We start from the raw sequence: 23,447 nt of genomic DNA, 5'->3' as shown, positions 1-23,447 counted from the left end.
CACAACTGTTGAGAGGCCTTTTGGCAGTTTATGATAGGAGGTGTGAGTTTTCTTAAAGGCATGAGATCCCTCGTGCTGTTCAGAATGGTCTTAGAAATTGCAACAAGTGGAAGCAGATTGTAACTGTACTCTGAATGGAGTCAGTTGTCTCCATCACAGCAGATCTCACCATGCAAAGGAGCACTGGTAGGACTTGGCTTTATGAAACTCTACTTTCTCTGCCAGCCTATTCCATGCAGCAAGTGCACCTCAGTGTGCAGCAGCACCACAATGCTGGAAGTGATCTGTGTCCCTGAATTAAGGGCACAGATATGCTGATACTTGTAAGTTGCTGTCGTGATTAACTGGGACAAATACTTACATGATGTTGATAAAATCTAAAGAATATCTTGTGTTCTCTGCAGTTTAAACATGTACACCATGGGTATGCTTAGTCCAGTCCCATGGCTTTGGCACTGAGGTACAGAAATGAGGCACAGATCTTTAACACAGCACAGGAAGCTTCTTTCCAGCTGCTGCTGACAGAGAAAGATGAGACCATTCTATGCATAAATATGGTAAAACTGATTCAATCAAAAAATGTCTTTAAGGGTAAGAAAAACAAATAATCATCCAGTGCTAATATTTCCTATATCCTCCTTTAATAGCTTTAGTTACAGGATGTAATTCAATAAAACCAGCACATGGGCTTCAGATGCATAATAGAATAATAACTGTTTATAAATAATTCAGCACTGAAAGCTGCTAACTGCTGACACAGCTTGCAACACTTCTAAAGTGCTTGCTTGTGACAGTCATTGAGCAGTAGCTGGAGACTGCAGCCAATGTTTTTGTTATTCTCTAAAATTAGACACTGAAACTATTTATGGATATTGAACTAGAATGGGGCTGACCTTTGGAATGCTGCTCGAGCTGAATGTTTCCATTCAAAGGAAGCATTTAGTATTTGATCACTTTGAGTGCAGGAGGCAGGTCAGGCCTAACTTCTACTAGCTGTGTGAAATGAAGAGTGTCAGAATATACAGTTTTAATAGATTTATTCTATGATGGCTAAAGAGATTATAACTAATGTTCTTAACTTCTGGAATGTATTGTCTTGGAAGTGGATTACAATTATACCCTGTTGTAGCTAGTGACTGTTTGCTACAGGGATTCAAACCTGATTTTTCAGTGACTGCTGTTCATGAGATACCCTGTCTGTTTGAAACCTGCTTATTTTAATTGCTCAGACATTCATGGTGACTAATTACTTAAATCACAGGTCTCTGCATGAAAGCAGATGAACAAAATGTTAGCAGCCAAAGAACAGCAAATACCTACCAGGAGTATTTAGATGAACACCAGTGTGTGAGATACTCTGCACTTGTCAACAACAGCCAAACGTGGAGTTAGTTATAGCCTGATAGAGGGAAAATTGAAAGCAAATTCCCCCACATTTCTACCTAATGAGTCTGTTCTCACTGTAGTTGTGAATGCTTTTTTGCAACAAGTTGTCTTTTGATCTTCTATGTCAATATAATTTCATTTAAGGGAGCAAGTAACTGTGAACAGACCTACTAGAATTGCTTTTAGGCTGTTGGTACAAATGAGTATTTGCATAAGTCAAATATTTATGTGGTGCTTTTGGAGTAACTGTACATTCACTGCAAATTATTATTTATTTAGTTCCCATCCTGCCTGCTTCTCAGCAGCCCTACCACTCTGAGAGGGCAAATTTGTGCATGTACTGAATTATTAACAAATTGTAGTTCTGCTTATGGTTAGCTTTCATCATGTATTTAGAACTTTTACATATTTTTTTTTTTGGGGGGGGGGGGTCTAAATATGAAAGAAGGTTACAGGTTGCAACACTTCCTAACACAGAAATCTTGTACCTGGAGGAAAACCTCCAGCTTCTTGGCAGTGAGGTTTAGGTGTGCAGATAGGAAATGTACAAGTAGGATATGCTAGAAACTGAAGAATAAAAGCTGCTTTAAAAGATCATGTCTAGTACCTTCCCAGCCCCAGAACTGTGGAAAACTTGGGCCACTAAAATGTGCAATCATGTAAATTCTCTTTTGGATCTAGAATGTGTTCTGCAGAGTAACTCTTTTCCAAAACCTTTCATTCAAATCTAATTGTTCTTATTTTTCTAATAATTATGATGAGAGCCTTTCCTGACAGCAGATGGGAAGTAAAGAGTTTTAGATGGGCCTCAAGTTTTCATTGTTTTGTCAAGAGGCTGTTTCTGAGGAGTAAGCAGGCTTTGCTGGTTTCTTTAAGTGATTAAACCAGTTTGACTGTATTGTACTAGCTGCAAGCAGAAGAACACAGAGGGATTTCCCCCTCAGTTTCCAAGAAATTTCAGCAAACTGCAAAGTTATTTGATTTGAAAAAATTACCATCTTTGGCTTACTATCTATAGTTCACTATCTAGAACATAAGTTTTGTGTAAGATTTGAGAGAATAACTGGAGGCACTGGCGATTTACAGGGACGTTCTGTGAACAAAGTTGTTGCTTAGTGAAGGATACAGCAAGCACTGAAGAGAAATGGGAAGCTGAAAGGAAAATGCAGCTGTAGGTTTGGTGTACTGTTATTTAGCAAACTGAATTTAGCTTGAGCTGTGTGTGTATATATATATATGTATGTGTGTGTGTATTTTAAACTTGTACTTACAAGATCCTGGCTAGAAAGAACAAGGTAGATGGAGAGTCCTTGCCTCACTGTTTAACCTCAGCAAATATTAGCAGTCACTTTGCAGATCCTTTTGTGGTTCCACATTCTTGCTTCCCAGCTGCATGCAAATAATAACTAAAGGCACATCTAGGGAAAGGACAGTGGTCCTTAAATGAGAACCTTAACAAGCCAATGAAAACAGAAGTTAAAAAAGCCTCTCTGTACAGATCTACATGTGCCACTGACTGCATGTTAAAAGATTTGTTCCCTGCCCTTCAGCCTGGACACATTTATCTTCTACAAAGGAAGAAATAACGTGAAACAGACCCACAGACCTTTGCATTTTACCTCTTTATCAGATACTTTGCCATCATTTTGGGATATACTTCTCCAAGGATTCAAGTCTGACCGTTTCACAAGGGAGTAATTCCACTCACAATGTTGTTTATTCTAGAAAGGCTTTTTTATTACAGAAAGGCTTCAGCCTGAATCCTGCAACAGAGGGTTTGAAGTCTTCTTGCCCTCTGCATACCAGTTTTTGCCCAACCAACCATTTTCCTGCAGAGAAAGCAAACACAGCCAGCATCCTTTTCTCTTGTAGTGTCTTCCTAAGCTCTCCTCTGCTTGTTTGCTTTTATCAGGGTTTAAAATGTCTAGTAGGAAAAACCCCACAAACTTACAACAGACAATGCCAAACAAACAGTGTGTTACAAGCTTTAATACTGTTTCCAAACAGAGTTTGTTTGCAGTTCTTTTTAGCAATTACTGCTGTTTGTTTAACTTAGAGGTAGACAAAATATTGAGACTGGTGTGAATGTTAATGTAGTCACTTAGCACATAACAAATACAGTTAGGGAGTTTTCTCACTGTTCAGTATTTGGGTGTGTACAGATTGTGGAAGAGTAAATGTCTGGTTTTTCAGGGGAGGAGGCACAGGTGGCAGAACAACAAAACCAATGCAACAATACAAAAAACAGGAAAACTTGGCTTGGTTTGGAACATTTCCAGAGATGCTTTATTATTTATCATACCTGTGGCTGTTACTAAAAACATCAAGGAAGGAATTGCAGCATTTACTTGTTGTATACATACAGACATCAAAAGTGCACTTAGGGACTAATGAAAATTGCCAGTTTAATGGAATGTAGGAAAAAAAACCTGGGGGGGTGGGGTATGACTTCTGTAGCTATCACTATATAAAATAGTAAGTTTCTGCTGAAAGCCTAATTAAAAACTAGGTTTTTGACATATGCAATCTTTGTGTTTCCTTTCAGGTCTTGAGTCATCTCGGCCAAATTTAATTCTTGGACTGGTTATCTGTCAGAAAGGGAAGCGTCCTGCCACTGGCATTGAAGCAGAGAAGACGGAGGAGAAGCGAAGCAGAATTCAAGCACATGAGGAAAGTGAATCCTTGCTGTTCTCCAAAGGGTCACAAGCTGCTTCACAAGAGAAAAAGACCCCCAAATACACCCTCTACTCAGCAGATTCCTCTGTAAGTACAACACCACCTGGATCTCCTCCGCCTCCACCTCCGCTTCCCGTTCCAGACACCTCTGCAGTTACACCTTCAGTATTGAAAATACTGTCCTCAATTAAAAGTGGGAGCACAGCTACTGCCACACCACCAGCGTCCACCACTGCTTCTGCAAGTGCTACAGCGACACAACCTTCATCCTCAAAAACTGCCACGCCTCTGGAGCACATCCTCCAGACACTTTTTGGGAAAAAGAAAACTTTTGAACCTCTTGCAAAAGACTCTGAAACTGTCCAATCTACAAATCAGGAAGGGCAAGCTGCTGCTGATGGAGGTGTGTCAGCTGTGCCTCTGTTGGATCCCATTGTGCAGCAGTTTGGGCAGATGTCAAAAGACAAAGCTATAGAAGAGGAGGAGGATGACAGACCGTATGATCCCGAGGAAGAGTATGGTCCAGAGAAAGCTTTTGAATTGCATACTGGGGAAAGTGAAAAACACTACAATGTGGATAAGCCTCCTAGTGCAGCAGAACTAGAGGATGAGGCCTACGATCCAGAAGATGAAACTATCTTGGAAGAAGCAAAAGTGGCTGTTGATGATTTACCTAACAAGATGTACACAGACACTAAACCCAGTGCTTCAGAAACACCTGCTTCGTATGTGCCTGACTTATCTGCAGCCTCATCCTTGGTAGAGCAGCAAAAAATGCTGGAAGAATTAAACAAACAAATAGAAGAGCAGAAAAGACAACTAGAGGAACAAGAAGAAGCCCTCAGGCAACAAAGAGCAGCTGTTGGTGTTTCAATGGCTCATTTTTCAGTGTCTGATGCTTTAATGTCACCACCACCAAAATCTTCCCTATTAAAGGCTGAATTATTCCATCAGGACCAGCAAGCTACACAAAAAGGAGATGTACCTTCCTCTCTAAATCAGCAAGCACAAGTTTTAAACCAGGGCTGTGACCCAAGGCAGAACAGAGATCCTCGACAAGCTAGAAGGATGGCCACCGAGACTAACGACAGTGCTGATTCTCGCAGCAAGCCACAGGTGGCACAGAATGAGATCTCCCCAAGAGAAATCACTCCAGCAAGTTTTCCAAATGCTTTGCAGACTTCCCTTGGTAAGGAAGATCAGACTTTAATTCCCGCTGCTCAGCCTGGTTTCAGTGCTGATAATTGGGTTTCAAGCGAAAAGGCTTCTACGGTGTCCCAGAGTGAGGCATCTACCGGCAACTTTGAAAACGCTGTTCAAGTCACGCTGGAAAACGTGAGTCACGCAGCTACAGGAGAACCTGCAGCCAAACCCATGCGCAAAGTGCTGCTTCCGACGCCTCCCAGTACATCTTTCCAGCCTAATTTCTCCCTATCAAACGACAGCCAGTCTTTGCAAGACATGCATCAAGTACCATGGTCAAATGACTCAAATGAAATGATGGGAAGGGATTCTTTTTCAAACCCAATGTTTACTGCTCAGGAAAATGCAGCTGCTCACTTTGAACCAGTGCAATATGATGAACAAAGAAATCCTCAGTCTCATCCATTTGTAGAACAAACTGAACCTTCATCACTTCAGAGTGGACCTTCCCCACAACACTTTGAAGAAGGCCAAGCTGGACCTCCGTTTTCTTTGTCTGGGCAGAAGGGAGGGCCTCCACCACCAATGATGATCAATGCACCCGGAGTACCTCACGGACCTAATTTTAGAGGACCGGCACCACAGTTCCCTGAAGAGCATGGATCTCCGAATAGCGATGGACAAAGAGGACCTGCATCTGGAAGATTTGGAGGTCAAAAGGGCCCCATTCCTTCCTTATTTTCTGCACAGCATGGACCATCACCTCTTTTTGGTGATAATAGGGGTCCTGCCCCTTCTTATCATGGTGTTCCAAGAGGAATGTCGCCATCGCAATTTGAAGATTGTAGGGAACCTCACATGGAACAGAGGGAATTCTCAGATTCCCAATATAATGAAATGATTAGGCCTCCAGGACAGTATGAAGGACCAGATCCACCTCAGTTTATGGGAAACAGAGGCCCTTCACCTTTTCCTTTTGGAGGTCAAAGACGACCTCCACCAGCTCAATTTAAAGGACAGAGAGGAGGCCCCCAATTTGGAGGGCCAAGAGGTCCATCCCCGAGCCATTTTGGGGGACCAAGAGGGCCTCATCCAAATCAATTTGAAGGGCAAAGAGGTCCAGCTCCAAATCATGTGCCTGGTCCAAGAGGACTTTTGCCACAGCCATTTGAAGAACGGAGAGGGAGTTCACCACCTCGATTTCCCAACCAGAGAGGTCCAGCACCACTTCAGTTTGGAGGACCAAGAGGAGCAGCACCTGGAATGTTTCCAGAAGAAAATGATTCTCGATTTCATTTTCAAGGTCAGTCAACACAAGGTATGAAGCCACCCCCAAGACCACTCCTGGACCTTCCAGGCCATCTCTCATCCCACAGAAAAGAGATGTGGGAAGAAGCTGGACCATCTGCATCTCTCTCCAATATGTCTGGACAAGGATCTGAGTCAGAAGGACAGTGGTCAGCATCTGACTTCCGAGAAGGCAAAAATCCTGAATTTAGAGGCCAGACATTTGAAGGGAGACAGAGAGAGAGGTACGAGGGAGGAAATAAAGACAAAGGCTTAGATCAGCCCGAGCCACAGCAGGCAGATAATCGACAAGGCAGACCCTTCGAGGAGAGACGGAGGGACCGCGAACACAGCAGGCCTTGGGAAAGAGACCGTGGCAGAAACTGGAATAGAGACCGGGACTGGGATAGGCACAGAGACAAGGACTGGGATAAAAGTAGAGACAGAAACCAAAACAGAGAGAAGGATTCTGAGCGGAGTAAAGACTGGGAAAGAAACCGAGACAGGGACCGAGACAGAGCAAGAACCAGAGACAGAGACTCCTACAGAAGACGTGACAGAGAGCGATCGAGAAGCAGGGACAGAGATCGCGACAGAGAGAAGGACAGGGACCGGGATCGAAGCAGGGAAAAGGAGAGAGACCGAGACAGGGATCGAGACCGAGACCGAGACAGAGGCAAAGATCGCAAAGATCGGAGTAAGAGTAAGGAAACTGGTAAAGAGACAAAGCCAGAAGCACCCAAGGAGACTCAGAAACCAACAGAAACAGAAGCTTCATCTTCCACTAATCAGTCATAGAAATATGATTGCTGTTCTAGCTCTTGTCAGTGACACTTCTACAACCCAGCAAGGACCGAGGCAGCATCTTGTGTACATAGTGTATATTCTCACCTTCTCAGAAATGCTGTTGTAAAACCGGCCTTACCAAAAGTACTGACAAATGAGTAACTTTTGAACAACTGTGAATGAAACTCCTCAGCTCGAGCAAAAGCAAGGCCATAGTGGACTTTCACTTGCTGCATTTTGTGCATAATGGTTTTTTTCTTACAAAAAAACCTCACAGCCGTTACCTGTACTGAAATTTTGGGGTTGGTTTTTTCTTTTTTTCTATCTACCTGCATCTTTATCTTAAAATTTCCATTTTCAGTCCAGAAATGGGAAAAAAGAAGGGAGGAAAAAAAAGAAAAGAAAAGAAAAATAGTCTACAAAGAGCATATTGCTTTTTAAGATTATAAAGTTATGTTTTCCAGTAACTTGAACTGTAATTTTATAACAGACTTTAATCCAGACCTTAGGAGCCATACCTTTACATCTCATTTAGGTGGTATTTCAGTGTCAAAGTTGTTCCTCCAGCACACCCTTTGAAAACTGGGAAGTCCAACCTCGTCTTCTTTATTTTCCACCGGAAGGGTCTTGTGTGTTGAGGAAAAGGCTGCAGAGGATCAGTGTTAATCATCACTTGTGACTGATGGAGGATCTGAAAATGGAATGTTCTAAGCTCAAAGTGCACTATCTTCCTTTTTATATGCAGGTGCAGTGTGTGCTGCAATCCATCTGTTAAAGTGTACAGAGAAGAAACAAGTCCAGTCCCACTTAGGGTTTTTTTTCCATGAGGATGAGGGGTTTTAAATGTTGCATTTTTACACGTCTGTAATGAAAGAACACACACACACACACAAAAAAAATTAGCACCTTTATAACCAGCAAGACACAGGGGAAAAAACCCCATCAGACATGTAATTGAAAACAGCCAAGACTACAAAAAATTGGTATATACCAAAGGAAAGGAGAATGACCTGGTTAACTTGGCCACTCAATGTGTTCTCTCCACTGAGCCGGTTCAGCGGAGCAATTCTTTGGGATTCTTTTGGTTTTGCAGAATTCTGCCACGGATTTAAGAAATGCCCCCATGTTCTTGGGCTTTGCATTCTAAAAGTGTTTTGCTCCTGATAAAGGGGGAAAAAAAAAAATAGTGGGTTTTGGGTTTTTTTTTTTGTTAGACCCTACTTAGGCTGGTAGTGCACGTGACAAAACTCTCCTCTGAAAAAACCGAGTAAAGCTTGCAAAGCAGAGTGGTGGTCCTTAAGGTCGATCGAGAGGGACGCTTTTGACAAGGAATTACATGCCACTGCTACTTTTCATGTATTCTTCAAGTATGCCAAGCATGAAATGGAACCCTGCTTAATTTATTTGACGGTGTAAATGAACACTTGGGTACATATTTTGATATTTTTTTATACACTAGTTTTGGAGACGTAAAAATCAGCTTGCTGCGAGCGGTTGAAGACTACATTACAAGTAGCACGCAGGCCATGTACCTCACCACAGATCTGACGGTCCATCCTGGTGCATCTTTGAAGTCCTTTTCCCATCAAGGATTTGCTGGTTGAAAGGATCCACCTGTCTTCTGAACCTGTAGACAAAACATGAACGTGCAGAGGGGTGGTATGAAATGCAAACATCTACTACGGTGTAAGATTGCTTCTTCTTTTCTTTGGTTTTTTCCCCCCCCTTTTTTTTTTCTTAACGAGATGTTTCTAATTTAAAAACATACCTAAAAGTATGCAAAAAGTTAAAGTGTGTTTGTTTAGGTTTACTTGATAGACATTTCTGTAAATTGTATTTTATATGGCAAAATATATCACTGTACATTAAAATATGGGACTTCACAGGTTTTTGTTACTGTAAGTAGAATAAACATCTACAGAGAACCGCTGTGCACTTCTTAAATCTGCATGTGTCTGTGGTTTTCTGAACACTGGCTGCTTCTCAACAGACCTCAAGAGAATGGAAGGGACCTTAAAAATCATCTAGTTCCAAACCCCCATCTTCCACTAGCTCAAGTTGCTCAAGGCCACATCCAGCCTGGCCCCGAACACCTCCAGAGAGGAGGCATCCACAGCCTCCCAGAGCAGCCTCTTCCAGTGTCTCAACACCCTCACTGTGAAGAAGGTCTTTTCCAACCTGGTTAATTCTCTTCAAATTGTATTCTTATTCTCATTCTTATTCTATTCTATTCTATTCTATTCTATTCTATTCTATTCTATTCTATTCTATTCTATTCTATTCTATTCTATTCTATTCTAATTATTTTCTATTAGAAATAGAATTTGGTTAATTCTATTCAAATTATATTCTTATTCTATTCTATTCTTATTCTAAATCTCAAGCTTCAATCCATTCCCTCTTGTCCAATCATTACAAGCCCTTGTAAAAAGTCCCTTCCCAGCTTTCTTGTAGCCCCCTTCAGGTACTGGAAAGCTGCTCTAAGGTTTCCCCCGCCACACATCCCCCTGAGCTGCCTTTTCTCCAGGCTGAACAGCCCCAGCTCTTCATTTTCCTCATTGTTTAAGGACATCACTACCCCATTGATGGTTATTTGTAGGCACTCTAAAAAAAGCACATGAAAACATGTTTATTTTTCTCTCGGTTCCAAAACATCCCCTGAAGGGCTTCTTTCTTTTATTCATTTGAATGAGGAAGTTTGTTATTTTTAGATTTCACAATGAAAACTCTAAAGAGAAGGGTGGGGAAATTAATTCAAGTTTCAACTTGAAAGAAGTTTACATCATTTATCAATTCCTTGACTTTACACTGTAATTAAATGGATGTGTGGCTTTTCATCTTCTAGGAAACATCAAGTTGGGGGATCTGCACAACTTAAGAACGTGAAATGCATCCTCCCACAGAGGCAGTGGCAAAGAAGCCCCACAGTGTACAGACAAAACACTGAGGGCTTTATATAGTTTACAATGACCCAGACCTGGGGTTTGCAGCAAGGTTTCCGTGCTCTGCACTGCAACAGACAGTGAACGCGAGGCTGGAAAGAACACAACAATTTAACTCAATTTGCAAAGACTAAAAATAGTCCTGAGTTATTATCATGCATTGCAAGAGAGAGGGGAAAAAAGAAACAATTGCCTGGCTTTGTTCAGACTTTTGACTAAGATGAACCAACTTACTATTTCGAGCTTTTAGCTGGGTTCGTACTAAGCTAAATTCCGTTTCCAAAGAGCATTTTGGTAAATTCAGATGTGAAAGCCTCTGAAAAGTCTGGAATAATATAAGATTATTGCGTCCATAAAAGACTAATCTGCATTCTAAAGGATAGCAGGCAGGAGGAGGAAAGTGTGTGTTGAGTCCAATCTGTGCAACACTGCTTTTAAAGTTTCTGAAAGGCACCCCTGTGACTTTCAGACTTTGGCTACATTTTACACAAACCAGCGTGTTTCAACAGGGGAAATGTCAGCGCATGCAACCTCGACTCAATATGGACATCAGTAAAGAATGCAGCAACCAGACTTCATTAGCTTTAACCTCCCAAAGGGAACTGTTTGAATTGGATTTTTATTTTCTGGAGTGGCATTTTTATCCCCTCTCTCTCTGACTGGTTTCTGGAGCCTCTGCTGTCACAGGTGTCTGGTTTTAATACTGAAATGCATAACAAGTGGCAGAAATAGGTACAAACTGCTCATGATGGTGAGATGCCTGTGGTGGAGACAGCAGTTCACAAGGTGAAAGATCTCACATCCAAGCTCAGTTTCATGAACCTGTGGTAATATTTTTTTGCAAGTCCAGGGGGAAAAAATAATTAAAGGGTATTTGGATGATTTTTCTATCGAAGAATAGCTTTTGAACACTGGCAAAGTATGAAAGTGTTTATAATTTACTTATTTAGTATTCCAAGAGGAAATCCAGGGCTACAGATTAGAAATAAGAACAGAACTGAATTGAATTGAATTGAATTGAATTGAATTGAATTGAATTGACCAGGTTGGAAAAGACCTCTGAGATCACCGTGTCCAACCTATCACCCGACACCATCTAATCAACTAAACCATGGCACCAGGTGCCCCATCCAGTCTCCTGTTAAACACCTCCAGTGATGGTGACTTCATGTAGGAAATGTAGGGATGTAGGAAAGAGCTTTAGGAAAGGTAAGGATGTAGGAAAGAGCTTTCTGCCTCCAGTGTTTCACAGAAGTCTTAGAACTTTCCTTCCTACGATCTGTGCTGCTAACAACTAGCAGCTGAGAGTAATGAAGTGGGACATGAATCCCTTGAAGAGGTGAAGGCCATTCCTCAGCTGTCAGGACCTCAGAGCCCTGCCCAGGCTGTTTTAGGGGGAGGATTTGGAAGCGATCTAGCCCACAGCCCCGCTCTGTGCTCCTGAGGGGGCTGAGCTCTGCCCTGCTCTAACTTGCAGCCGATGCAACTGGTCTGCTGTGCGCTGGGGAACTCCCAAACCTCGTGGTGGCGAAAAACAAAGAGGTTATGTTTAACGTGTTCAATGTTTAAACGAGGGAGGCCGGCGTGGAGCAGCAGCGCTGTGACACCGCGTAAGGGCTGGCGGTGAGGGCAGCCTCGCTGCGTCAGCGTTGACCTGGGCAGCCTCGCCCGCAGGAGGGAGGTGCCGGCTCCCGTGGAGCCTCCTTGAATGTTTCCCTGCTCTCGGTCGTTTCCCCACGGGCCTGGCCCCGCCTGGCCGGGCTTCCACAGCCCGAAGCGGCCAGAACGCGAACCCCCCAGCGCCAGCCCGGGACACGGGGCCGGGGCACAGGGACCCCTCCCCTCCGAGGGCGGCGGCCCTGCAGCGCGGGGCAGGGCGCAGCAGGCCGCAGGCGCGCGGCCGTCGGTTGCGCGCGGCCGTTGGCGGAGGCGCGCGGGCGGCGGGTGCGGTGGCGGTGGGGGTTGGGCCGCAGTCCAGAGCGTTGGGCTGGGCTCGGGGGGTAGCGGCTCCCTTCCTCCGCTGCCCCTTCCCACCGAGGGCAGCCTCCGCCCGCGGAGCCTTGCGGCAGGAGGCAGCTGCCCCCCGCCACCGCCTGCCGTTAGCCGCGGCCTGCCCCTCCGCGTTGCCGTGCGGCTGCGCTGGGGCCCTCAGACCCTTAGGGGGGGCTCCTCGGAGGGAGTCTTAGGGAGCCGAGGACATAGAGCAGAGGACTCAGAGCCTCCCTCCCCGGGCTGGGTGTTGGCAGGTGAAACCTGTTTCTCCTCAGCAGTTGCCTTGGACTGGGAGGGAGGGATTCAGCCGGGCTCAGAGTGGGGAGCCGTGGTTGAAGGGGCTGGTACCTGCTATCAGGAGCTTGTGCCTTGCTGCCTTACCTGGCGGTGCTGCTGGGTCTGCATTAAGTGATACTTCTTTGCTTTTTCTTTCTTTCTTTTTTTCTTTCTTTCCTTTTTTTTTTTTTTTTTTTTTTTTTCCTTTAGTCTTTTTTCTTTAGTCTTTTTTCTTTTTCTTTTTCGCCAGTATTGATAATTCTTGCAGGCTTTATGGTTTACTGTTGGAAGAGACACACACTGGTAACTGCTTAGGTTTATTGTAGTCATGTCAGGATCAGCCCCAGAAGAGCCTCAGACCTCCATTCCTCAAAGCACAGCTAGTGTTCCTGATCCTGCTCCGGTTGCTGTCGGACCTGGAGGCTCAAGTGACGTTTCCTTTGGTGAGCAAAATCTTAGCTTCACCACCACAGACGTCAGCCTGGTGGAGCTGATGGAAATTGAGTATACCCAGCTGCAGCACATACTTTACTCCCATATGGAGGCACAAGCTGGTGGAGGTGAAGTGGAAGCTAGGCTCAGTTCTTTCTCCTTGCTTGGTAATTCTGCAGACCCCCTTCCGCACCAGACCTCCTTGAGCAGTGGTCAGGAGGGGTGTTCTTCAAACAGCTCTGGGAACCAGCCGGCTTACTCAGCTAGCTGCCAGTCAGGGTTGCCCTCTGACAGCAGTTTGCGGAGTTCGAACCCACGTTTGAGCTATGCTGACTTTCAGGAGCTCAGAATGATGTTACTTAGCGAGCCCAACCTCCCTTTGAACCAAACAGAGAGAACACCTAACAGTGGCTCTGTAGAAGTCCCAGGACACGGTTTAGTGAAAGTTAAACGTAGCGAAGCGTTTGTTGGGGCCAATAAAGAAAACATACTTGCTGAGAATCTGGTACTGGCACCAGAGCCTAGACCTAAATCTGCAGTCAGAGTTCGGTTGGAAGACAGATTCAACAGCATCCAGACAGAAAACCCCAGATGCCAAGAACCCCAAGAATCTGGAGTAACCCTTAACAAGTGTGTTGCAATTAATTTTAGTTCTCTGTTGTTGTTGTAGATCTCAAACCTGACTGATTTTTTTCTTTCCTGAATGAAGAGTTATTTTTAATAACATCAGAGGGATGGTTTTAAACTGTGCCAATCAAACTGACCTTGGGTTTGGCCCCCTCTGTATGTTGCATGGATGTAGTTCAAAGATTAATTGCTTTACCACCTTGATTGCAGCATGTAATGTAAATAAAGGTGAGGGAAGAATGTTATCTAGTTGTAGCATGCAGCTTGCTGAAAGCAAAGCGGATTTTTGGATCACAAATAAAATGTTAAGAGCAATTGATTTGGGCTATGGTGTGGAGGGGAAAACTTGGGGCAAAAATGTACCAGTTTACAGCCTGGCTCTGTAGCTGTTAGTGTGCTGATAAAAGATTTTATTGAGGCATAAAGCTGAATTACTGCACAGAACAAAAAACTTCCTTAGCTGATTTTGGTTTTATCCCTGAAGCAGGCAATAAGGCAATAACGATGATTGTGGCTTGCAGACAGTGGAAGTAGTTTTCTTGGTGATAGTGAGTGGAAGTGTGTGTAGCTGCAAGTGTTTCTGCACTCATCTTCAAGTCTGATGTTTTCTGTGGGGCTTTTCTGTTGTTTGTTTGTCTAAGTTTAGTGACGTTGATTCGACAGCCCTCAGAACTGGTAGGTGTTCCTCTGCACCAGCAAGAAAACGAGAGTGCTGCTGTGGGGAAAAGTAAGACTGAAGCTGCCACACCTTCCTTGCAGTTCACATACCCCTTATTCACCATGAACCCATGTTCTGCTGCTGGGAGTGCTTATCCTTCACAAGCACAGGTGGGTAACGTGTTCACCACTGGTCGTAGTCTGCTAACCCACCTCTGCCCGGTCACCACTAAACCGTGTCCCTCAGCACCATAGCTACATAGACCTGGAACCCCTCCAGGGATGGGGATTCCACCACTGGAGGAGTCTGCCCTGCTGTCCTGGTTTGAGGGCCCTCCTGGGTTGGACCCTCTGGACACTGGAGGTGTAGCTTGTGTGGCAGTAACAGGAGGCACCCAGCCTGAACTGCCACACCTGGGCAGCCTGGGACTGCCCTTGAAAACCCTTTTGGGAAAGAAATTGTTCCTCATGTCCAACCTAAACCTCCCTTGGTGCTACTTATGGCCATTTCCTTTTGTTCTGTCGCTTGTTCCTTGGGAGAAGCAACCAACACGCACCTGGCTCCAACCAGGTGTTGTAGAGAGATGGAAAGTCTCGGCCTCCTTTTCTCCAGGCTGAACAGCCCCAGGTCCCTCAGCTGCTCCTCACAAGATTTGTGCTCTGGACCCTTCATCAACTTCTCTGAACACACTCCAACAGCTCAATGTCCTTCTTGGAGTGAGGGGCCCAAAACTGAGCCCAGGCAGGATTCAAAGTGTGGCCTCAGCAGTGCTGAGTACATGGGGACAAGATGAGTGGTGACCAGCAGGCCATTGGATTTCTTGCTAGGAAAGAGAGAATGCTTTTCTGGAGTTTATCAGTGTATCATCAGCTTCATCCACAGGAGAGAAGGAGGAGATGCTTTGTACCATTTCCTATGAGTCTGTTTTCTCCAGTTTATTTTGGTGGGAAGGTGATAACCACTCACTGAATCATGGGGCTAAAACTTAACATGATGATACCAAAGCAGACTTCTTTTTAATGTAAATGGTCCTCTTAGTATTTCCTTTCTTGTTTGCACAGACCTCTGGAACCTCTTGCACTATTTTGGAAGCTGCCAAACACCAAGACCTTGGGGTACCCAAGACATTGTCCTTCTGCTACCAGGAGATTGAATCCACAAAACAGACAGTAGCTGCCATGAGTAAATCTTTGCCTGAGGAAGTCTGGATCAAAGTTGGAGGTGAAGCTCTTATCTTCTTTTCCCTTAGCTTTCTCTTGGCCTTCAGGTCTAGAATGTTTTCTGAATTGATGTTTTCTAGCATTAATATTACTTGAGTGCCACACAGGAGATGTGGGTTTATAGCTAGGCAATATGGGGCTAGATTGCAAAGTTGTTTAGTGCTTCTAGCTTGAAATGTGACAACCTGAGGTTGCAAAGTGTCTTGGACAGTCTGGGCCTAGAGTAAGAAACTGGTTTCTTTCCACCACTTTTGATCCCAGGTCCAGTTTAATATCAAACTAACTAGAGGCTCAATCCCTCTAAGTGCTCCTCAGATTGATGGCCAGTGAGGTTGTGGAGTCTCCTGGTCTGGAGCGGTTCCAAGCATGCCTGGACATTGTGATCCTGGGCAACCTGCTATGGGGAACCCTGCTTTAGCAGGGAGGTTGGACTGGATGAGCTCCAGAAGTCCTTTCCTATCCCCACCATGCTGGGATTCTGTGAAAGCAGGCATGATCTCAGTGGATTCTCTGAGGAAGTAGAAGCTGGGTGGTTTTGAAACAGCAAGCAGTGCTCTGAGGCTTCCATAGGACACGTTGCTGAAAGAGTTGGTCTGGGTTGTCTGTAAAGCTTCAAAGGTTATTCCTCATACAGGGATCGAAACACCTTTTCCATGGTCACCATTCTCAGTGATCAGAGGGAGGGCTCCAAATGGTTGTTTTCCTTTCTGTTGTTCCCAGGGGACACCGTATGCAAGCAGACCATGAACAGGAGAAGCTGTGGCCACCTCAGCCCGCTGGACCCAAATGCAGACCGCAAACCTCTTGGTGAGATCCAGAACCTGCGAGCAGACTGCCAGGGGCCTGCCTCTGCCCCGGGGCCTTGGCAGGCAAACCCCAGCATGCAGGTGCCCAGCGGGGCACAGGATGGCGTGGCCCAGAGAAGGGAGAGACACAACCGCCTGGAGAGAGACAGGAGGTGAGTCCTGGCACGAGTGGCCTCAGGTGCTGCCGGTGTCATACTCCTGGCATTATCCTGACTAAATGTAACATGGTTTGGTTTTACCTACAAGCAAAAGCAATGCAGGTGGTGAGGGTTTGGTGTTAGGGGAAAAAACACCTCAACATATTCACTGGAGGTGTTCAGGAGGAGACTTGATAGGGTGCTTAGTTGCATGGTTTAGTTGATTAGGTGGGTTGGATAATAGGTTGGACACAATGATCTTGAAGGTCTCTTCCAACCTGGTTTATTCTATTCTGTTGGGGTCTGTTTGTTGTTTCTTTATAAGCAAACAGAAAGACTTCAAACCATTTAATGATTCCATAAGGACAAGGTAACTTGTGTTTAACATGCCTACCAGACAACTACAAAGCTTCATAGAATCATAGAGCTGTTCAGGATGGAAGAGACCTTTGAGATCATCCAGTCCAACAGCTCGTCTAGAGCTCAAAGTCCCACCACTGCTGCTAGGCCACTGCCACTAAACCATGTCCCTCAGCACCACATCTTTTAAATACCTCCAGGCATGGTGACTCCACCACCTCCCTGAACAATGTGTTCCAGTGCTTGAGAACTCTGAAGAATTTTTTTTCTGCTTTTTCCCAATTCCAACCTGAGCCTCTCCTGCCACAACTTTAGGCCATTTCCTCTTGTCCTGTCACTTGTTGCATGTGAGAAGAGATCAACCCCCATCTGGCTCCAGCCTCCTTTGAGGTAGTTGTAGAGAGTGATGAAGTCCTCTTGTTAGCTTGTAGCTAACCACAAAAAGTCCCCAAGGTGCATGGCTTGTAGCACATGTGTGTAGTTCTCCTAGTCTGATTTTCATTCCTCCCTTCCTGCCCATCAGTTGGGAACTTTTGTGTGTGGCTGTAGGCGCAGAATCCGGGTGTGCTGCGATGAGCTGAATCTTCTGGTCCCCTTCTGCACTGTAGACACTGACAAGGCAACAACTCTGCAGTGGACAACTGCCTTCCTGAAATACATCCAGGAGAGGCACGGGGATTCCCTGAAACAGGTTGGACATCTCATTTCCTTTTGGTTCTTGGTGAAAATGTGAGATGTTTTAAAGGTGTGGTGGCTGAAAGCATGAGGAATGCTGTTTGTGTCATGGAATGCCTTGGATTGTTTTCAATGCTGGTTTGGTTCAGTGCTGTGAAATCAGAGGCTGTCCCCAGTCAGGCTGTGCAGATCAGGCTTTAAAATGTAGTTATGTAGTTAGTTAGCCCAGTTCCTGAGCATGACACTGTCTGCACAACAATGGAGAACCCAGATCCTCTTAAATCATTTCTCCCCCTCTTTGTTTCCACCTGTTTCACAGAGTTACCTTCTAAGTTAGTTTCCATGATCTGGTGCTTAAGTGCTGGGATTCACAGCTACATGCCCACATTATTTATCTCAAAGTGGATGTTAGGTTTGTGCCCTATAGTCAGCTCCCAGACCACAACAGTAGTTACAGCCCCGGAGTAATCCTGGCTCTGCTGAGTATCTTAAGGAATGTGGAGAGAAGAAATCTACCCCTCTGGATGGTTCTGTTGCCCTCAGCACTTCCCACTAAAGGTTGTTCTATTTTTTCCCCAAGACACCAGCAAAACCAAACCATGCAGCTCAAGTAACTACCTACATCAAACATAACTTTTTCTTTTGATTTGTAGGAATTTGAGACTGTGTTCTGTGGTAAAACAGGCAGGAGGCTAAAGATAGCAAGCTCAGACTCCTTTGTGACGTGTCCAGTGCAAGAGAACGCTCATGGCTACGGAGACCAAATCGTCTGAACTGACCACCTTGAACTGCATGGCTGACAGCTGTGGCCAGCAGTGGCTCAAACTGGATTTCACTCTCTCCATTTTCATGCTGAATGTGAATGGCAGAATGTAACTTGTGGGGAGAAAAAAAAGAAGTGTGGAAAGAGAGCTTTAAAGAAAGCTGTCTTGATTCAGATTAGAAATGGAAGTTAACAGCTACCAGCAGCCCAACTCTGCTGCTCCCAAAGCCTCTTTAACAGAGCACTGTTACATGGAAATGTCTTGACACTTAAGTAGTTTTCTCCTTCAGTTCTTCAAAAGAAAGGTGTTCTTTTTCTGCTTGTTGTTCTGCTTTAGGCTTTTGCTTTGTTTTGGGTTTGTTTTTTTTCTGTTGTCCTTTGGGTTTTTAAGTTGCTGCAGTAGCCTTAAGAGTAGTTGTAGACCATCACTCTGTTATTTGACTTGCTGCAGATGTGCTCTTCAAGCCAAAAAAGCAATTGCCAGTAGCCTCTTAGAACACCCATTTTTTTTCCCCCCCTCCATTAAAGATTTGAAGGTTGTGTTGGTTCATTAATGAAGTGCCTAGTTTCTACACACTGCTGATATTATCAAGCTCACATTTGTCCTAAATATTTTAACACCCTTGCTGTTTGCTTCTCTCTCTATTTTAACACAGACCCATTTCTACTGTCTGTCTCCTGTCTTGTGCTGTCCCTTCAGTGGCACGCTGGCAAAGAGGAGGTTGTTTAAGTGCACAAACTATTTCCCTGTTTAAAAGACTGAAAATGATTTAAAGGTGAAAATGAGAGATGCTCACATTGAAAAATTAAAGAGAAATGTAAAGGAGACTTTGACTCTCTTGGTCCCAGGCTTTGAGCACACAGGGTAGAGACAGAACAGGGGCTGCGAGCTGAGAGTGGCTTTCTGAACTGTAATTAACAAATCAGATGGTGCTGGCAGCTTTCAGGTACACACACCCAAACCACTGCTGGAAAGCAGGGGGGTGGGCAGTTTGGCAGCAGCTGGGGGAAGTGGTGGTCAGCTGAGTTCATTTGCTGTGTGTTAATGACAACTTAGACCATCACAAAGAAAAGGTTAAAAAAAATCTCCTTTTATTTTTACAGCGGTTCAGACAGGTGGCTGTGGCAGGGCTTGAGAAGAGCATCCTTTTATTAGCTTTCTTTACTGGGGTTTTGGTCACAATTACTGTGCAAATAGCTTAAGTAGAGGTGGTGGAAATGCTGTTCTTTTCCTTTCTTATCATAAGGAAATGTACACAAATCCCCCCCTGTCAGTTCAAATATATACAGTACACCTTTGCAGAGCGTGGGGTGCAAGAGGCTTACCGCTTCCTAGTCTGGGCAAAGCCTTGAGCTGCAGGCTGAAAACTGGGAGCTGGCAGCATGTACCTCAAACTAGGGGCTGGGCTTAGGCCAGATATTAACACAGGGGATGGTTAATTGCCTGATTTCCACTGATGGAAGCAGCAGCTGGGTGCTCAAATACCTCAGGAGCACCGATCGTAGTGCACAGGCCAGCGTGGCTGAGGTCAGTGCCAGCAGCACCGAGGGATTCAACCCACGAGGCCCAAAGGTTTATCCAGACAAGTTGTGATCTTTAGTACACAGTTAGGGGGGGACTGAGGGCAGAAAGGAACAGGGCTGCCTCTTGCAGGTCTCTTGGACAAAGGGAGGGAGGGAAGGTGAGGTTGTTTAGCAGTGAAAGTAACTGGGGGTGGAGAAAGTAAAGCATCTCTCATTAAAAGCTTTCAGCTGATGCTTTCTTTTTCCTAGAACTGTGTCAATGTCTCCACTGAATAGGACAGAAGGAACATCTGTCCATTTATCACTAGGAGGATTCTGTCTGTTCCCTTACAAAGCACTCTCTGTTTAAATACTCAGTCACTTCTCCTCTCCTGCTCTTGCTCTATGACTTTTTGGAAGTCGACGCTCCCACCGCTCCCATGCAGGCCGACGTGTCGCAGATCCCTGGGGTTCCCTGAGCCCCAACGGCACCAGGGGTACCAGGATCCCCTGGAAGGCCAGGCTCACCCTGGGCACCATCTCGACCATTCTTAGTAATGCCAGGTACACCTGGTGGCCCTAAAACAGAAGGAGAAAGAGATGACCTGAATTGGTCTTACTTTGTATGTGTTTATGTTCTTAAAGTGCTTTTGGCTCTCTGTACTTCAGCCTTGTTGTGGCCTTTCGAGTACAAGGTGGTGAATAAATGTGGCCTGACTCTGCCCTGGATGTTGCATTTGTTTAGAGTACCTTTGGCTTCTCTGGTGTTACCTGGCTGCAGGTGAAGGTGGGTGTGCAGTGTCAGCTTTTGTCACCACACAGCATCTCGATCTGGAATCCATCTCAATGCTGCCTCAGTGTATGAATAACAAGGATTTTGTAATCAGAATTACTGTATAGCATCCCTGGACAGCCAAGGGATGGCAAAGGACATGCTGGATGGCAGCTTGCAAGTAGCTGACTGTGACAACAGGAGTGCTCACAACTCTCCCTCCTTCCTGGCCACCAGCTTGCCGTGGCCTTCAGCTCCCTCAGCTCATTGCAGCTGGCCAAGCCTAGTTGTAATTAAGATTTTGAGTAAGGGGAGGAGAAAGAATGATGACACAGAACATCTCCCTGCCATTACAGGCAAGGAGTTGCCTTTAGAGCAGTGTCTAACACAGTTTATTGGCAAAAACAATTTCTGCTTTGGCTGGCCTCAAGCTGTTAGTGTTAATTTTGGTGGCTGAAGGGGCAAAAAGAAGTAATGAATCAAAAGCTAATTTCTGTAGCAAAGACACTGGAGCTTTCTAGAATACTCTACAATGATTCTGCTTCTGTGGGGGAGAGCTGAGATACAGGGACAGCTGCATCAGGTGGGCTGAAATCCTGCATGTCTGCCTTTGTGCTGATCAATAGATGGTGCCCAATTCATGCCAGTGATGGATTACATCTCCTGCCCTAGTCCAGGAATAGGACAAAAGCTCCCAACATCCAATCTGTGAATCAGCCTCTTCTGACATGCTTTGGAAAAGAAAGCTTTTACAGATTGACGCAGTTGTTTTGTGGGAGCATCTAAGAAACAGGGTATAAAAGACTCTGGGTTAATGAAATGATGTGGGTGCAGAGCCTCTTTTGGTGCCTGTAGCTTACTGTACAGATGTGATCACAACTGGAAGAGCTGCTCTGGCAGGTGAGCGAAATCAAGCAGTATTCTATTGCCTCTTAAGCTCTGCTTTAGTCCTGGTTTACAAAATCACTTGTACATCCTTACCTTGAAGTCCTTGATCACCATCAGGCCCATCAATACCTTGGCCAACAGGTCCTTTATCTCCCTTTTCTCCAGTGTCACCTGCAATCACAGACAGTTTCAACAATGGAAGTGGCAGCTGGATCCAGGGACAGGAAGGAGAAAGAGCAAGAGAAGCTCAAAGTCCTCAGGACACCTCTGGGATCTTTCCTTAAACTGCAATCCTGAAGATGCAGAAGCATAAAATCACAGAATTGTTTTGGTTGGCAAAGACCTTTAAGATCAAAGAGCCAATCATAAATTGCCTTCTGGACCTCCATCTGCTGCCCAAGGCCTAACCTCTTGTCCTCCATTGCTGAAATTAGTGCAAGTTCACAAAGAGAAGCAAGTTGGTCAAATCTTCCTTACCTCTGGGGCCAGGGTCACCCAGTTCTCCTGTTGGCCCTCTGTATCCAGGAGGACCACGAGGCCCAGGATGCCCAACGCTGCCTGCAGCTCCAGGCGGCCCTGGGGGCCCAGCTGGGCCAGGCCGCCCTGTCATCCCAGGAGCCAGGGGCTTCCTCAGGTTAGCAGCCAGCTGTGCAATTTGCTCTGGAAAGAACAAGCAAAACCTGTGTGTCCAACACTGCCCCTCTGCCTGGCTGATTGCCACCAAGGCTGGCAGTGAGCAGCTGAGAACTGCACAGCATGCAGTCAGAGAATGGTTTGGGTTGGAGGGGATCTCCAAAGGTCACCCAGTCCAAGCCCTGCCCTGCACTCAGCAGGGACATCCTCCACTAGAGCAGGCTGCTCAGAGCCTTGAGAGCCTGAACTTCAATGTCTCCAGGGATGAGGCCTCAACTACCTCCCTGGGCAACCTGTTGCTGTGTTCCAGCACCCTCATGGTGCAGAACTGGTTCCTCACATCCAGTCTAAACCTCCTCTTCTCTAATTTCAAACCACTGCCCCCTGTAAACAGTCCCTCTGCAGCCTTCCTGTAGGCCTCCTTCAGACCTTGCTCCCTGCCTTTCCTTCTGGCAGAAGGAAATCTTGAATCTGTCCTCGCAGCTCAGCTGTGGCTTTTGGGGGTTTGTCACATCTCCAGAGAGGGAGATTTTGGTCAGCACACCATTGCCAGTTCCTGCTTCCTCAACCACTTTAAAAGATGTCAGGTATTCTAGAAAATGCTAAATCCCTCAAGTGAGCTTCCTGCTGCATGCTCAGAGCTTAACTTCACCCCAGACAGGGAACATAACCCCTCAGTGCAGAAGAGTAACCTCAAAGAAGAAAGAGCTCTCCTTGGGAGCTGAGGGTCAGGTTAGGGCAGACACTTGCTGGTGTGGGTGGAGGGCAGCTGTGTCAAAGCTGCTCTCAGCACACTTGGTTGCCATGACAAAGCAGTCTCAAGTACCAGGTTTAGTAAGAAATGAGACTCTCCCAGCCTAGCAGGTCACCTCCTGAAGCAGGTCACCTCCTGAAGCAGGTCACCTCCTGAGTAACTGCCCTACATTAGAGGTCAGTGCTTTGTTTCTGAGTCAGACACACAAATGCCAGGTCTCAGGAGCCACCTCATGTTCTACAGATTCACAGACTGCACTGGGTTGGAAGGGGCCCTTCAAAGGTCATCTTGTCCAACCCCCCTGCAGTCAGCAGGGACACCTCCAACCAGATCAGGCTGCCCAGGGCCATATTTGGTCTGCTCTTGAATGCCTCCAGGGACAGAGCCTCAAACACATTCCTGGGCAGCCTGTTCCAGTATTTCACCACCTTCATTGTAGAGAACTTCCTCCTGAGGTCCAACCTACATCAACCCTGCTGCAGTTTCAAGCCATTGCCCCTTGTCCTGTCACTGCAAGCCCTTCTCAACAGTCCCTCCCCAGCCTTCATGTAGGTCCACTTCAACTATTGAAATGTAGCTCTAAGGTCTCCCTAGAGCTTTCTCTTCTCCAGGCTGAACAGCCCCAGTTCTCTCAGCCTGTCCAGCCCTCTCAGCATCTTTGTGGCCTTCTCTGAACCTGCTCCATCAGGTCCATGTCTCTCTTGTGTTGAGGGTCCCAGAGCTGGACACAG

The 23,447-nt window shown here is 45.7% G+C and overlaps 3 protein-coding genes across 5 annotated transcripts in view; 2 read left to right on the top strand and 1 right to left on the bottom strand.

The window, feature by feature from the left end:
- Positions 1-7,585, top strand: part of DIDO1 (death inducer-obliterator 1) — a 57,616-nt gene extending 50,031 nt beyond the window's left edge. For all 3 annotated transcript variants that reach the window (XM_054173517.1, XM_054173518.1, XM_054173516.1), the window contains one exon: positions 3,932-7,585. In XM_054173517.1, coding sequence (XP_054029492.1) covers positions 3,932-7,290 — 3,359 coding nt within the window. In that variant the 3' untranslated portion in view covers positions 7,291-7,585. The remainder of the gene's footprint in view (positions 1-3,931) is intronic.
- A 5,157-nt stretch (positions 7,586-12,742) lies between these two features.
- On the top strand, positions 12,743-18,285 carry TCFL5 (transcription factor like 5). The gene is made up of 6 exons (XM_009909976.2): positions 12,743-13,550; positions 14,189-14,375; positions 15,267-15,426; positions 16,146-16,383; positions 17,278-17,419; positions 18,057-18,285. Exons 1-6 carry the CDS (start codon positions 12,817-12,819, stop codon positions 18,174-18,176), a joined length of 1,581 nt encoding a protein of 526 aa, XP_009908278.1. The 5' UTR covers positions 12,743-12,816; the 3' UTR covers positions 18,177-18,285.
- A 1,372-nt stretch (positions 18,286-19,657) lies between these two features.
- LOC128898582 (collagen alpha-3(IX) chain-like) lies at positions 19,658-22,290 on the bottom strand. The gene is made up of 3 exons (XM_054173671.1): positions 21,807-22,290; positions 21,423-21,500; positions 19,658-20,248 (listed from the first exon to the last, which is right to left on the bottom strand). Exons 1-3 carry the CDS (start codon positions 21,937-21,939, stop codon positions 20,073-20,075), a joined length of 387 nt encoding a protein of 128 aa, XP_054029646.1. The 5' UTR covers positions 21,940-22,290; the 3' UTR covers positions 19,658-20,072.
- Positions 22,291-23,447: the final 1,157 nt, after the last annotated feature.

The sequence above is a fragment of the Dryobates pubescens genome, chromosome 26, assembly GCF_014839835.1.
Source record: "Dryobates pubescens isolate bDryPub1 chromosome 26, bDryPub1.pri, whole genome shotgun sequence".
Classification (NCBI taxonomy): Eukaryota; Metazoa; Chordata; class Aves; order Piciformes; family Picidae; genus Dryobates; species Dryobates pubescens.
The sequence above is the reverse complement of the archived record's forward strand: the minus strand, read 5'-3'. Positions and strand labels throughout refer to the sequence as shown.

What these genes read in the sequence shown, in the direction of transcription:
- TCFL5 (XM_009909976.2), top strand. Translation starts at nt 12,817, where the DNA reads ATGTCAGGATCAGCCCCAGAAGAGCCTCAGACCTCCATTCCTCAAAGC. An exon ending in CTTATCCTTCACAAGCACAG is followed by an intron (nt 14,376 to 15,266) that starts GTGGGTAACGTG and finishes TTGTTTGCACAG; the next exon opens with ACCTCTGGAACCTCTTGCAC. An exon ending in AGTCTGGATCAAAGTTGGAG is followed by an intron (nt 15,427 to 16,145) that starts GTGAAGCTCTTA and finishes TGTTGTTCCCAG; the next exon opens with GGGACACCGTATGCAAGCAG.
- LOC128898582 (XM_054173671.1), bottom strand. Translation starts at nt 21,939, where the DNA reads ATGACAGGGCGGCCTGGCCCAGCTGGGCCCCCAGGGCCGCCTGGAGCT. An exon ending in GGGTGACCCTGGCCCCAGAG is followed by an intron (nt 21,501 to 21,806) that starts GTAAGGAAGATT and finishes CTGTGATTGCAG; the next exon opens with GTGACACTGGAGAAAAGGGA. An exon ending in TGGTGATCAAGGACTTCAAG is followed by an intron (nt 20,249 to 21,422) that starts GTAAGGATGTAC and finishes CTTCTGTTTTAG; the next exon opens with GGCCACCAGGTGTACCTGGC.